The sequence below is a fragment of the Notothenia coriiceps genome, unplaced genomic scaffold (assembly GCF_000735185.1).
Source record: "Notothenia coriiceps isolate Sejong01 unplaced genomic scaffold, NC01 NC01_scaffold00011645, whole genome shotgun sequence".
NCBI classification, from domain to species: domain Eukaryota; kingdom Metazoa; phylum Chordata; class Actinopteri; order Perciformes; family Nototheniidae; genus Notothenia; species Notothenia coriiceps.
The window spans coordinates 443,536-458,837 of NW_011344346.1; the positions used below are offsets into that span (position 1 = coordinate 443,536).

The 15,302-nt window shown below is 39.7% G+C and overlaps 1 protein-coding gene across 1 annotated transcript in view; it reads left to right on the forward strand.

Moving 5' to 3' along the window:
- The first annotated feature begins 1,814 nt into the window (after positions 1 to 1,814).
- LOC104946953 (probable phospholipid-transporting ATPase IH) overlaps positions 1,815 to 15,302 on the forward strand; it is a 35,125-nt gene continuing 21,637 nt past the window's right edge. Inside the window, exons 1-4 of the mRNA XM_010772874.1 lie at positions 1,815 to 2,267; positions 12,677 to 12,799; positions 13,041 to 13,130; positions 14,525 to 14,605. Coding sequence (XP_010771176.1) covers positions 2,229 to 2,267; positions 12,677 to 12,799; positions 13,041 to 13,130; positions 14,525 to 14,605 — 333 coding nt within the window. The 5' untranslated portion in view covers positions 1,815 to 2,228. The remainder of the gene's footprint in view (positions 2,268 to 12,676; positions 12,800 to 13,040; positions 13,131 to 14,524; positions 14,606 to 15,302) is intronic.

Sequence of the window (15,302 nt, forward strand, 5' to 3'; positions counted from 1 at the left end):
GACAAATTTAGATGTTCTGTTTTTTTTTCTGTTGGGTTTTGGTTAGGTTTCACATAATAAAAGGTATTCTTATTCTGATTGAACAATGGCAGGGTTACAGTTGCTGTTACATAACAAAGACTGTAAGCTTTGACTTGATCTTTGCTTATTTTGTTAACTCATCTGTTCTGTCTGAAGACTTGTTGTTTTTCGGTCCTTTAACATGTTTATTTGAGTAATGCTATGATAATTTTGATATTTCTTCGAAAAATGTTGTTCGCAATATAATTTAAGAAAGCCATAATATAAAGTGATACCAACGAGCATCCGAACAGAGTGTGTTTACTGCAAGCTATTACTTTGAGTTGATGTCGTCGTGTAAGTGTGTGTGTGTGTGTGTGTGTGTGTGTGTGTGTGTGTGTGTGTGTGTGTGTGTGTGTGTGTGTGTGTGTGTGTGTGTGTGTGTGTGTGTGTGTGTGTGTGTGTGTGTGTGTGTGTGTGTGTAGTCAGAGTATGTTATGGAAACATGCTGCTGGCATTTAGAGCATGTGAAATGTCTCTGCCTAAATATACACAGAGGTTAAATATACTGTCATGTTGATTGACCGATGTATATCATATTTATAGAAGTGTGACAGCACAATAATGTCAAAGAGTTAGACCTGAAAGAAATTAGGGGACATTTGAACATTTCACATTACAGAACTGAGGTGTGTGTACTTTACTTGAGTATCATTTTATTCCACCTGATCTCCACTTCATTTGAGAGGTAAACAGTGTACTTTCTACCCCTCCACTGTATTTATCTGACAACTAAAGATACAGCATTAGATTGAGATTCAGCATATAGAATATGTTGCATTGTTATGCAGTAAATCAAACCACCAGCAGTACATAAAACATGCAGAATCACCTCAACCTTTGCCAGATACAGTATTAAATTGCTGCTTTCATGTTGATGCATCAGTATTAAAAATCAAATAATTTGCGTAGTACTTTTGCCTGCATTGTGGGGACTTTACCTTTACTTATTAAATATATTTGGCAGATATTATATACTTTTACTTATATGTCACTGCAATTTGAATGCAGGTATTCGCCTTGTGATAGAATCGTTTGGTTTACTTTACTGAGGCCAGTGGTGTAAAGTAACTTAGTACATTTACTCAACTACTGCAAGTACAATTTTGAGGGACTTTTACTTTACTTGAGTATTTCAATTTGTACTCTGTACTTTTACTTGATGTTGTTGTGTAAGTGTGTGTGTGTGTGTGTGTGTGTGTGTGTGTGTGTGTGTGTGTGTGTGTGTGTGTGTGTGTGTGTGTGTGTGTGTATATGTTTTTATGTGTGTGATGAACATTACACTCATACCCATTTATTTCCTATGGCGGTCATCATGACATCATGGGTGTTGAATAAATCACAAAAAAATCAATGCAAGTGGTGATCATCAATTGAGGCCTAGTGTGGAGGATAATATAAGGTCTTGAGGCAATTGGATGAAAAACACAATATTCATGATAAAAAACAAAGTCACTCGGTTACTTTTGACCCGAAACGCAAGAAAAGGGTTAAGTGCAAGATTTGAGTACTGCTCCCACCCACTGAATGAATGATCCCAATATTAGCTTACAGTATTTAAAATAAGAATATAAATAAACAACATTAAAGTCATATTATAACTTCTGTAGTTTTTCTCAGATCTTTTGACATGACTTTATATGTTTAGATTGAAGCATGTGTGTGTGTGATCATTGAGTGCAGTATTCAAATGTTCTCCAATCGAGGTGAGGGACAACCCCAGTGCGCATGCGCATCGTAGTCATCTGACGGGTGAGTGTTGCCACTACACCGAAAGGGCCACCGCTGTAACACAGGACACACACAGCCTCCATGAGGGACCGTCTCCTGCCAGAATAACACAGTTAAACAACCGAGGAGTAACCGGGATCCCCGCCCAGACGTTTGGAGGTCGGGGAAATTCCCCCGGAGATGTAGCCAGCAGTGCGGCTGTGGGTCGGTGTGTTCGCTCGGTCCCTGCATGGCTCTTCCAGGGGATGCCATGAAAATTAGAAGAGCCGACTGAGAGCCCACTGCTCCTCGCTATCTCAGACACGGTGGCGGCGGCAGAGGTGGAGAGCGATGGATCCTGGTGGAAAGATCCAAATTAGGTAGCGTTTACGAAGAGAACCGAGGAGAGGAGAGCGTCTCCGTTTTGCAGTTTACTCGCCGCCGGAGCCGTCTTAAGGATGGATTTCACCCAGCTTCGGAACATCATCAGCAGATACGTAAGGGCCCCGTCTGTCAACACTGTCACAACTGTAGCTGTGTGTCTGCAGGTGCATGGATGTAGTGCATGATACATATTACATTTGTTTCGGTGCATTAACTTGCACCACACTGTCTTCACAGGACAGAGAGTGCACGCACAGGGTGATGGACACTCATCTGCAATGATAAACATTTAACTGGGAAGCTTTGGCAGGCCATTGACTGTGAGCTTTACAATGTTTTTGTGGAGCTGAATGGGGAATGTGCCAGTGGCTACAGATGCAGGGATGGCCGGTGAATGTGCAGAATAGAAATTAACTTGGCTGGCCCAGTTAAATTGCTTTGTTGAGAGCTACAATATGCAATGCACACTATCAACAATCACATGGCTTCCCCTGGTTCTGCAGAGGAAATAAATCCCACTCAGGACTCACAGAGCTCAGGGGCCTGGCTGGGACTCTGCAGCACTCAGTTGTACTCTAGATAAGTTGCTAGGTTAACCTACTGTAGAAGGGTTTTAAAGTTGTTGTTACTCTCACTTTGGTTTATTATAAAGCACCAAGGGTGTCCTGGGGTCAACATTTAAAAACATGTAATAAACAGTGGAGATGGCCAACATAAGACATGCATAAGAGAAAAGCTTTTAATATGTATGTAAAAACCTACACTAATGACTTTCTCAACATAGTTCCGAACAAAAATACAAATCCTTATATTTATAGCATCCCTTAAAGATGTTTTCATTTGAAACACTGATTTATTTTTTGATGTTAGGATGTGTTGGAGGTAAAGAATTCCATATTTGCATCGCTATACAACTTTGTGTAAAAAGAAAATAATGTTTGCCTTGGGGGGTTAAAACCAGCTTTTTTGTTTCTTTGATGCCTGTTTGGTGGCATATGACTCTAAATCATGTTTTTATTTTTAATTGGACTATTTATGATTGAACTCTCCATCTTACTCCATCAGTACAACTGCAGCAATCATCCTGTCAACAACGTTTAGCCAGTTAAGACCAGTGCATACTATTGATAATAATCAGGGGAGGATGAAGTACTCAAATAGTTAATTCAAGTAAAAGTAGTTTTAATACAGTAGAAATGCTTTGTGCTGCTTTCAGATTTGAACGTTTTTTTTTTTTTTAAGTAAAAGTACAAGAGTATTCAAAAAGGCTTATTATTTACGCTTTTGGGTAGCTTGTATTTCCCCAAGGTTTTAACATTTTATTTATCTAGCCTATACCTATTCATGTTCAATTACTTGTTGTCTATATTTTATAATATTAATCTTAATCTGAATCTTCAAAGTAACTGAAACATTCAGATAAATACATACTTAAGTAAAGTACCTCAAAGTTGTATTTATGTACATTACTTGATTAAATGTACTTTTTTTTTACCGCTGATTAAGGGACATTGGGAACACAAACTTCAAAGTATCTCAAGACATCAGGAAAATGAAGTAAAATCAATAATACAGTGTAGTAGCAATGTATTGGAGTAGAATCATAAAGTTTCAAGAAATTGAAAAACTCATGAACCTTTAAATTGTCGTTCAGTAAATGTACTTAGTTACTGTCCACCACAGATATAAGTTAGCAGGGTGTGCCGCTTTGTTTTGAACTAACTGCAGAAAACACAAGAGAAAACACGAGCGTCCACATCATTATTTGTTATCAGAGATCTGTCTAATAGCAGGAAATGTCCACATATTAACAGAGCAGATGATGGTGAGCTGTAACTACATTACTGGTTGCTCTGGTGTCACACTCACACATCTCTGCCATCAGCAGTCTCCGCTCATCAGCCGGAGCAGGAAGCAGCTGCTGGCTGGGCGGCTGAATTAGAGAAGGAAGTGTCTGCAGGGAGACAAGGTGACAGGTCTGGTGATGATCATCAGAGTGGGCGCCTCGAGGGTCCTCACATCTGCTACAAGTCTGAGACCCTTCACCTCACCTGCCTCAGGTGCTGGGAGATAACTATCTGTGTGTGTGTGTGTGTGTGTGTGTGTGTGTGTGCAGGACTAATGTCAGGGGAAATCAGATCCACGGGTGAAGAAGAGGGGAGGAGGAGAAGGAGGGGAGGGTCAATGAACACGCCCCTTGTTCTTCACCCTTCTTCATCCCTCTGCAACACTGTTAAGTAGACAAGGGATTAATCATTAATTCAATTATCCAGTTATTGATTCAGAATTGGAGGGATGTTTGATGTATATCTGGACGTCTTATTACTTGTATTACCCTCCATTAACCCCGCCATATTCTGAACAGCTGCTCCCTTAATGAGGTTACATAGAAGAACAAACATTACATCATGCAGGGTGATTAACATGTGATCAGCAAGAGGCCTTTTCTCCGGACAGAGAGAGCAATAAACTCCCTTCAAGGTCACTGCCCAAAAGAAGCCACCCTCACATACTTTAATTAATTTTGCTATTTCAAAAAGTAAAGCTTCCTCAGGCATGAAAGGATGTACTTCTGATAACTTTACTCCAGCGGACAAGTTTATGAGCCTTTCTCTTCTTATTTTGTTATTTTATTATAACTGTTTTGGACTATTTTTGTGTGAAGGAAATAAGGCTTTTTCACTTATGTTGCACAAGCTAGGCAAACTCTGCTTGTAATTGGTTTTGTTTATTGAGTACATTTGTATATATTTCTTGATTATACTTTTTTGTGGATAGGATACTGTAATAAAGTTATTTCCAGTGTTGCCATTTGTGTCGATGAAGATGGAAGCAGGCATTCAATGTTTGACACTAAAATAAGGAAACATTCAAAATACAAAAAATAATTTAAGATAATTTAATCACCATTTATTAGCCAAGTGTATACAAGGAGTTTTACTCGAGTGTATTGCTTTCCTATCTATGAAATTGCACACAAATTGACAAAACAGCTAGGAACAAGGACAACAAGCTGGACAATTTCATTTAAAAAATAAAAAGGGCTTTAATGTACACAGGTTTGTGAAAAAATAGGTGTATATGTTTAAATGTAAAGAAACACTGTTTATCAAAAATGAAATGCAATAAAAGAGAACATCTAGTTAAGCATAAGTCTGGAAGTAAACTATACATTTTAGACATCCAAAAAATATTGGCGGTATGATACTTGAAGATGGTTTGCTAGGGCATCTGTTCAAACAAGATTTCTGTTTTTTATTTGAGATAATTTTATGATTTGTCTGATAGTCAAACCGTCATCTTGACCATCTGGTGCTTCAGCTGTCACTGTGAAGTCAGCGTAACCTTTTTTTAATAAATTGTAATTATTCAGTTCCATTCAGTCCAGGACTTCATAATGAGAAGGAAAACGTATAAGCCTGTTTTCGGTTCCAAGAAAAGTTACCAGTGAATTGAGCCTGCACAGTTCAGTAAATCGTTTTGGTGAAGAGAAATACGAAGTCATGGAGTTTTTCAACGCATGAAGTTTAAATGGTACATTTAGTTTGTTTTGTCTTATGGCATAACATAATGGCTAAGCCTTCATGCAATAAGATATACAGTATATAATAGGTGTGTGTGTGTGTGAAATTATCTCATGTGGTTTGAACAGATCCTGTATGTGCTATTTGTCGCCTGATAATAATAATAGCCACGGCATGATGCCTCAGACGGGCACAAAGCGTAAGAAATGCATGAGGTCAGGATCTGGATAAGGAAGATGCCGTTGGTCTTATTAAAGATACACATTATCTTATAGGGGCTTAAACATGTTCTCTTATTTATAAAGTTTACCTTATCACTTTCACAAAACAATATGAATATCTTCCACTGCTTCTCTTGTCTGCAGCTTGATTCACCCTTACCCCCCCCCCTCAGTCCTCACCCTGCTTTGCCTCTTATCTTTGAATGTATGACTGCTATTCTTGCGTAGACCTCTCACAACCTCAGCAGATAAAAGGGAAAAGACAGCCGTGTCTCTCTTTGATCAAATGGCTGCCAGCAGAGTCCCGGCGTGCTGAAGGGCTTTGGAAAGGTTTCTAGCAACTTTACAGCTCTTTGAGTCCCCCGGCTGGTGTTGAAGGGCAGAACACAACCTGCTGGATCTCTGTTTGCCACATTAGCGGCTACCAACGGTTAAGGGCAGTCTATTCTTGGCTGCAGCCCCCCTTAAAGACCAGGAGAAAGACAGGGGCTGTAGGTGACAAAAACACACAGGATTTTGTGTTTGGGGAAAAGCTTTTCCCTGCTGATTTCAGAGAGACAGCAAAGCATCTGCATCAAAAGACTTATTTTTCTCCTGCAGCGCAACCCCGGACAAAGAGGTTTCATTATAAGACACCGTTTCAAGCCTGTGTTAGGATGTTGTCGGTGTTAAAAGCAGATAAAAAATGAGGAAGAGGTTGTTTCTTTTTAGGATTTAGATTACGGTGGCGGGAGAAAAGGAGAGAGAAGAGAGGGAAGGGGAGAGGAGAAGTAGCACAGCTGGATTAAAGACTTATGTAACAGTTGGATCACAGCAAGTCAAGTGGGAGCGGAAGCTGGGGCAACAACAAAATACAAATGTCGTCATTTTATAGTTATCTTTTCATGTTTCTTATCCTTGGATTTTGCTGCAGGTACTTCATTATTTGCGTCACTGGGGTCTGGTGGTTTTTGTCATTAAGCGTTTGAGGCGGTATCTGCCGTCTGAAGGTCACTACATCTCTATTTCCAACCAACATATTGTGATTTTTGTCTGCACCTTTGTGGCACTTTCCCCCATATAATATCATCATAACATCGACTGATGCTCCCTTTTTCCCCGTGAGCTACGTTCCCTCTCCTTGCTTCATTAGTTTCATCCTCACTGCTGCTTTTGATGTTTACTCTTTCATCCTGTTCCAAAAAAAGGATCGTCCACAGAGAATACAGTCTAAAAAAGTCTAAGTTGAACCAAATAAAAGTCCAAGGAAGATCACGAGGACATTGTCTGGAACAGAAATGCTTAATGCATTAATAATACATAATACATTTCTCTTAAAGCTTTATAATCTCTTGTCAAATTCAGTTTTTCAGCTTTAAATGTATGAGTAAATCCCACACGTTTGATCTCCAGTCTTCACTTAATGATGCCTCCGTGTGGTCCTTTGCATTATGAACGTGCAGCGTTAGCTTAGCTGTCTGTTGCTTCGCACTGTGTTGCTATGGTGATTAATGGCAATGAGAAGCAGTGAGTGCATGTTGAACAGGTAGCCGACCTGCTTTCAGCTGATCAAGGTCTCACGGCTCCTTTTATCTTTGCTCAATGCTACGACACACTCCACAGCTTCTATTAGAAATATTTTTTAATTGGTCCTAACAACTGCCAAAAATAACAGTTTTAAGTTCTGCTAATGATATTGCATTTTAACTGTTCAATTATTTGTAAAAGTAGTTATTATATAATTTTTTTGTAAATACATGGAGAACTATTTGTCTCAGAGTTGATATATTCATGGTGTTTAGAATGAGTGGGAAATACCTGATTATTCTAACTTTACCAACGCTAATCAGCTAGGTGGTTTGCCATCGTTATTAGCATGTTTTGTCATTTGAGTTATATTGATCAAATGTGACTTCGAAACCTTTCCGTTTACCCCATAATTAAACAGTATTTTATATAGGGTCAGGTGAGATATATACACTATATTGAGGATGTTTTCAGATTTTAACCTCCACCCTGCTAGCTTTTATATTAGCGAGCTAACATAAGCTTTGTAAGCTAGCCCATTTTAGCTACGGCACAGCTACACCTTACATGATAGTTGTAAATATTTATCACTACTCATTTTTCATAAATAGTAGTTTGTGTACTGTAACTCATTTTTAGTGAAGTGTTCTCTAAAAATCAACCACTTAGTGAACACTAATATATCAGTTAAGGGTGAATTTGCAAAGAGATTTAGCAACAAGCTTAATTTCTCTAACTTTCATGCATTCACTTTTTAAACGCTCTCAAAGCAGAAATATTTGTCCACAATGTTATTTAATCTTCTCCCATAACATTGAACCTCTGTTGACTTCATTCTACCACATCCTGTTGTTGTGATATAATCATTAATGGTTTGTATGTTTTCACTTCCTCTGTACAGTTAACATGAGTAGTTCATTAAGGAAGAGCTCAGTCAGAGACATTTGATCAGGGAGTTAATGAGCGATGCTGCTCAACATGCGCTGTGCTCCGGCAGCACAGCATGGCAGGACAGTAGAGCAGGGATGAGACATGACCATTCAATCAGACCAGTTAATGGTGTATACCTTTTATTACACCTCTGCGGCAAAAAGGAGCTGCACCATAGGGATAGATCATGGCAGCGGCAGTGTCAAGGGTCGCTTTCCCACAATGAAGATATTCACATCCATAATTCTGTAAAGTGCTACGGTAGAAACACAGTGGGAAAAGGTCACAACTACAGAGGTTGTGTGTGTCTCTAAACCTTAAAACTAGCAGACCTGTTTATTTTCTGTGGGGCTCTGTAATATATTGATATAATATGAATTTTTTGACATGTCAGTAGATACTGTGTAATCTTTTCCTGGTTTTAAAGGTGGTAATATAGTAAAGTGATGCCATTTTTTTTTATATTACATATTTGTCTTTACTAGGGCTGCATGATTGGGACGAAAATAACTAATTGCAATTATTTTTGACTAATATTGCAATTGCAATAGCATTTGATTGGAGGGAACAATCCTTTGTGCATCATTCAATCAATCAATCAATCAATCAATGTTTATTTATATAGCCCAATATCACAAATGTTACATTTGTCTCAGTGGACTTCACAGTGTGTACAGAATATCCGTATGACAATATGACACCCTCTGTCCTTAGACCCTCACATCGTACAAGGAAAAACTTCCAGAGAAAACCCACAGTTTAAAGGGAAAAATGGGAGAAACCTCAGGGAGAGCAACAGAGGAGGGATCCCTCTCCCAGGACGGACAGACGTGCAATAGATGCCGTGTGTAAATCGAAAAGATAATACATTTATAACATAGGTAGTCCAAATGTCATTATTCTCAATATCATTGAAAAATAAATAATAATATGATCAAAGTTTATTCATCAAACATCTCATTCTGTACACACGTTAGGAAAGCACCAATAGTCAAGCCTACAATATTGTTGCAATATCGATATCGGGGTATTTGGTCAAACATATTTGAAATAGTAAAAAATGTCCCCGCCCTAGTTGAATCCAGAGTGTTTTTTTAAAATATATTTTCGGGCCACCAATGCCTTTATTCAAGTGACACTGTTAAAGGGGGGAGACAGAAAGCATTACATGTGACAAATGATCCCAGGCCGGATCCAAACCCGGGTCATCCACTTGGCGAACCATCCCCAGTTCATGGGCCTCAAGTTCTACCAACTGAGCTTCGTGACGTTCCAATTCCAGAGTTCAAACAGTTCAAAACTTAGATCCGGCGCACCATGAAAGGAGAAGGTGCAGTGGTGGGATACTTGATGATGGAGTGTGATGTAAGACCAGCCTCGCTGCTCGGAGGCTTTTTCAGTGTTAATAAAGACAAAGCTTCCATGTCCCGCAACCAACCAGCCAGCCACTGTGTCTGATGGAGCGGCGGAGTGAGGAGAGAACAGTGGACCAGGGGTTGATACGGATCAGCGAGGATTAATGATCAGATAACTACAAACCACAATGCAATCTCTCTTGAGTCTTTCTCCCACTGTCACACTGTCAGAGTGTGACACACACTGCCGGAGATGGAGGGAACAAAAGAGGGAAAACAGTGCAGATAGAAATATGACAGCACGGATCAGGGACTAGAGGATGAAGACATGTTTGAAATAGAAGTCGTTGTGTAACACAGTAGATATGATGTATTGTTATCATGATAATAACAAGGACAGAAAATTACTCAGTTTTTCAATTAATCATCTCAGTTATTTATCAGGAAAATAAATGCGAAAAACTCTTAACTTTTGGCATATGTTTAATTTGAATTTGCACTTTACTCAACTGTATTTTTTTAACCCTTTTTATTATTGGATTAACCATTAAAAAGACAAATTATTGACAAATCATAAAGGTCTGTTGGTATAAAGATCACAATGTCCACAACAACCTCTAAACTACAAGTATGGATAGGATATCTGGCTAACATATTGTTAAGCAGGGTCATTTATGTATTGGGAACAGAGCCGAGGAAGTTATTTTTGACACAGTTGTGAGATATGAGCATGACATTTAGTTACCCTTTACCAAAATAACTAGTGCTAAATCATCAAGCTTACATATCTGAAATTACAGCCTTTTTCACTTGAATTCTAAAACCAAATCTGACTTTGTAACGCTTTCTTTTGTACCTCAACAAACTTTCCTTTCGCATCGTCTTCATTTCAGTCACTTGCTCTTGTTTCTCGCTCCTCTCCAATCAGCTGCTCTTTTTCTGTCTGTCTTATTATCTTGCTCTCTTTCCATTTCACTGTATCTCTCCGGGTCATGTTTCTCCCCCTAATGTTTTGGAGGGGTCTCAAGTCCTGTTACCTTATTTATATCCTATTACCAAGTGCCTGTTGGTCATTGTGGATAAGTTTAGATGTGTGACTCAGAGCTTTTCACTCTTGTGATTCAACATCAAATAGTCTCTTATTGCTGATTTCACCAGGACACGTTGCATTAGTAAGTACATAATGTTTGTTTTGATTTCAAAGCAAAGTTTATTCCAGCTTTAAAAAAACATGTTTGAATCTACAAGGTTGCTGAGGAGACTTGTGAAGAATGAAAGATTTGGTCTTTGGCAGGGATTAACGACACCTCCGCCAAAATGTTGAGGACATTTTAAGCAGTGAAGCGCTGCTCCCCATGAAATGCTTGTTCCAGAACTTTTTGCTGATGGTCAACACTTCAGCTTCGCGCTGTGTCAGGCCGGCTGCTCTGCCAAAGGCTCACACTGCCCGCTCTGGCAAAAGGATTAGAGCCATGTAGGAAGCCAGATGGAAACAAACAGCTGAACGCCGTGCTCTCTTGACTCTTGTTTCTTCTTTTGAGAGCTCTATTTCCACAATATTGTTAAATGAAGGACACCTTGGGGTAAACTCCCAGAATGCACACTGTTATTCCCCGGGGAGCTTCTTAGATGTATAGATGAGAGATGGACTGAGATGGAGGCTTGCATGCACCAGCCAATGTGCTTTCATACATTTTTGTCAAGGAATCATAGTAAAAACCAACAGTGTTGTTTTGTGTCTGTGTGTGAGAGTAATGCAGAGCGAAGAGTCCTGCAGGAAGGAGTAAAGAGATAAATGAGAAATCCACACTTGTGTGACTCAGAGCCGATCCAAAGTACACACATCAACAAACACACACTCTTCCTTCTGTCGGCTGCTGTCGGCCAGGGTGTTTGTTAAAAGTCGTGTTGCACTCTTGTGTAACGTTTTGTTTCTTGACTGCACTTCTCATCCATGACAGTTAGGCTACTTCATAATAGACTTAATTCTTAATTAATTAAAAATGTGTACATATGTAAGGAATTTGATGAGATGTTGTTTTGGGCTCAACTTCTTCTTTAAAATCGAAGTTTCTGTATGTTTTTCCTTCATATGTATCAACAACTGTACATTTTACTCTACTCTCTTGGTGGGCATTGCTGACGACCCAAGGAAGTTCAGTGTAGGGTGTGAAATAGTTTGGATGAGTGGTTTAAGATAAAGCTGCAAATAGAAATACCACAAGCCAAACAGTTGGCCATGCACTGACACTGCACTGTACTTATATAATCATAATACAATATTTAAAGGGGCTGAGAACTGAGACTAGGGAATTTCGGCTTTTCTGCTTGATAAATGACCTAATTTAACAAATCTGCTTGGTGATTTATTCATTAACTAATCAATTATTCCAGCATTAGTGTTGTTAGTGCTGAGAACGGTGACATCACTATGTAACACTCACATTTCTATTGGCTAGCACTCCAACACATTGTGCATGATAGGCTAAGAGGCGGGACATCTCTAAGCAGTTGACCAATCACAACAGAGCTGGCCAGCTAACCAATCAGAGCAGACTGGACTCTGGTTTCAGACAGAGGGTGAAAAGAGGTTTTGCAGCACAGGCAGTATGAGAAAAATAAAGAGCTTTTTGAACATTAAAGCATGGAGACATGTCAGAGTAGAGACACTAAATACAAATATGATGTAATTTAAAAAAAAAAAACATCAACAAGCAACATCAGATAGTTAAAAACTATAAATGTATATATTTTCACAGTACTTGTAAGTCTCCATTGAACAAAAGCATGGTTTTGATTTATTGTAAGGTCTGAAATGATGGATGACACACGTGTATTAACTATAAGTGCTGTTATATTCCATAATAGTAATAGGAGTTGTAAGGAAACTCATCACCAAGGCTACACAGTGTGATTTAACCCCGTTTTTTTCTCCCTCCACCTGTATTGCTATTTATAACTCTACATATATCTCTCTCTCCGTCAGTGTGTGGGGGAGGAAATCTGGGTGGACAGTCGGACGGTGTACATCGGCCATAAAGAGCCTCCTCCGGGAGCTGAGGCCTACATCCCTCAGCGTTACCCCGACAACCGCATCGTCTCCTCCAAGGTGAGCGAGCCTCAGCCCCCCCGAGTCACAGCCGAAGCATTGTTCGTCATCATGCCGCTCCTTCCTCTTATATTGAGACAACCATGTCATCTCTTTTGTGGCCATGTTTTTAAGGATGACACATTTCACTTCGCTAGTTTTTCGTCAAGCTGTGCGTCCGTTTCTCTCGTGCTGTTGTTTTTCCTTTTTCTGTTTTTTTATATTATGTGCGTGAGAATAACTCTGTCGCTCTGTCCCACAGTACACCTTCTGGAACTTCGTCCCCAAGAATCTATTCGAGCAGTTCAGAAGAATCGCTAACTTCTACTTCTTGGTTATATTTCTGGTTCAGGTGAGATTTTCATTAAAACCAGTGATCATTTTTCCACCTCATTTTATTCAACCTTAGAACCGAAAGGAAATACTCTCCCCGCTGTCCATTAGTTAAAGACAAACGATCCAACAATGTATTACTAGTTCTATTTTATGCGTTCATTTTCTGAATACCTACCTTTTTTAATGGCCTACCGTACTTAAAAATGAAAGTGCATGGCTTAGCATCAGGATATATTAATGGCAGCTGGAGGCATTTGACAGCTGAACATAGCCCCATTTTTAATACGTTAATGTTCAAATGTACATTAGGTTGCTGATGTTTTTGCGAGACACTTCTCATAATTGAGAAGCAGGTTTCAATTGATTTGGCACAAAACTGCAAACTCTCTAGCTGGTGCACAGTGACTTACTTGTTATTGGGTCTGGGAAACCAAAAAACCTGGTAAAAAACCATTGCGGATTATTTGGTGAAGTTTGCTTGAATTGACTTGGAACATCAATCTCTGTACCAAAATTCATAGCAGTGCATCCAATAATACTACACCGTCATTTGTGAAGTCCGTTAGTGAAACTTTATCATAGTTTCTTAAAGAAAGACATGTTTTTTCCTCACATACTGTACAACCACATTTAACCGGTTTCTTAGACGGTTACAATCACATGCATTAACTAATCACATGACATCAGTTTCAACCACGTTTTCATTGCTTTTTGATGACCAGTTAAATCCTGCACCAGTGTTTAAGGTTACAAATGATTACAAGAATAACTTGAAGTTGCTAACATCATATTATTCTGAAAATGAGTGCTGTGCTACCCAGTGTGTGTCTTTCTAAATTACAATCAAAGAGAAGCAGCTTATTTCCTTGAGCCACTACAGTATATTGCACCAAATGCTGAATACAAGGACAAACTCATCACAGAGGAGAAGGATAGAACAATGTATTTACCAGCATCACCTTGATAAACCACACTGCAACACAGCCAGAGCTTAAGTCTTTATTGCTGTGTGTCTAATCAGTAACATGTGAAATACTGCACTTTCCAAATGGGTCAAACTGGGCATGGCACATAGCAGCGATGTTTCTCCTCTTTGTTTTAGTCGACTGAAAGCTGCTACTTTGCTTTTACTACTTTCTACAAATGTATCTAAAAAGTAGTGGGAAAAATACAAGTTAACTATCCCAGAATGGATATTTCCTGTAAGAACAGATGGAGCATATCAAGCAAGATTTGATTACTTGGAGACATAAACGTTGCCAGATTGGAGCTTGATTCCTTATTACAGAAGCGTTTATAATTCCCGCTGTACTTTCTTACTCAATGTTGCATTACTTGGCGTCCTCTATGTTGTCCCCCCTTCATCTTCATCCCCTGCACCTTCCTCACACTCTTCCTCTCTCTTTGCAGCTCATCATCGACACCCCCACCAGCCCTGTCACCAGCGGCCTGCCCCTCTTCTTCGTTATCACCGTCACCGCAATAAAACAGGTAGGACACACACCAACACGCTCACATTTCCAAGAACTATTTCCCGCACAGAACCCCGCTCACACACACACACACACACACACACACACACACACTCTACGAGGCTGTTTGAGTTTAGCGAGTACATTAAAGGGAAGCAGATTGATAAGCTGTCTGCCCCCCCCTGCAGAGGAACATTCTGCCGTTTCACAATAATAAAGCTCATCTCATCAGCACGCAGTCAGAGAGGCAGAGGCGCTGAAGCAGAAGGAACAGACACAGAGAGGAATGTCATTTACAAACAGGAGGCTGAACACATCGAGTGGAAAGCTACAAGATAAGGCAGAAACACATTTTTGTTCATAAGTGAAGAACACATGGAACCAGGGGCGCCGCCGGGGATTTTGGGCCCCATGAAAAGATATCACATTGGGCCACACCACCAGGCCCAGGCCACACCAACCAAGGACAATGCTCTAACCACACCTCCAGAACCCAACCCGACCTCATTTATGCCTTTAAACTAACTACCTGTACAGTCCTTGCCATCTTATCGTTTGTAGTCCAATACTAACATACACATATTTACCTGACACTGAGCGGTGACACATATAACACTGTGCAGACGTGCCCAACATTCTACTTGCAGCGTAGAATTCACTGATTGTATATAACACTGAATGATTCTCCTGACAATAGACCTCAATAGTCATCGTTT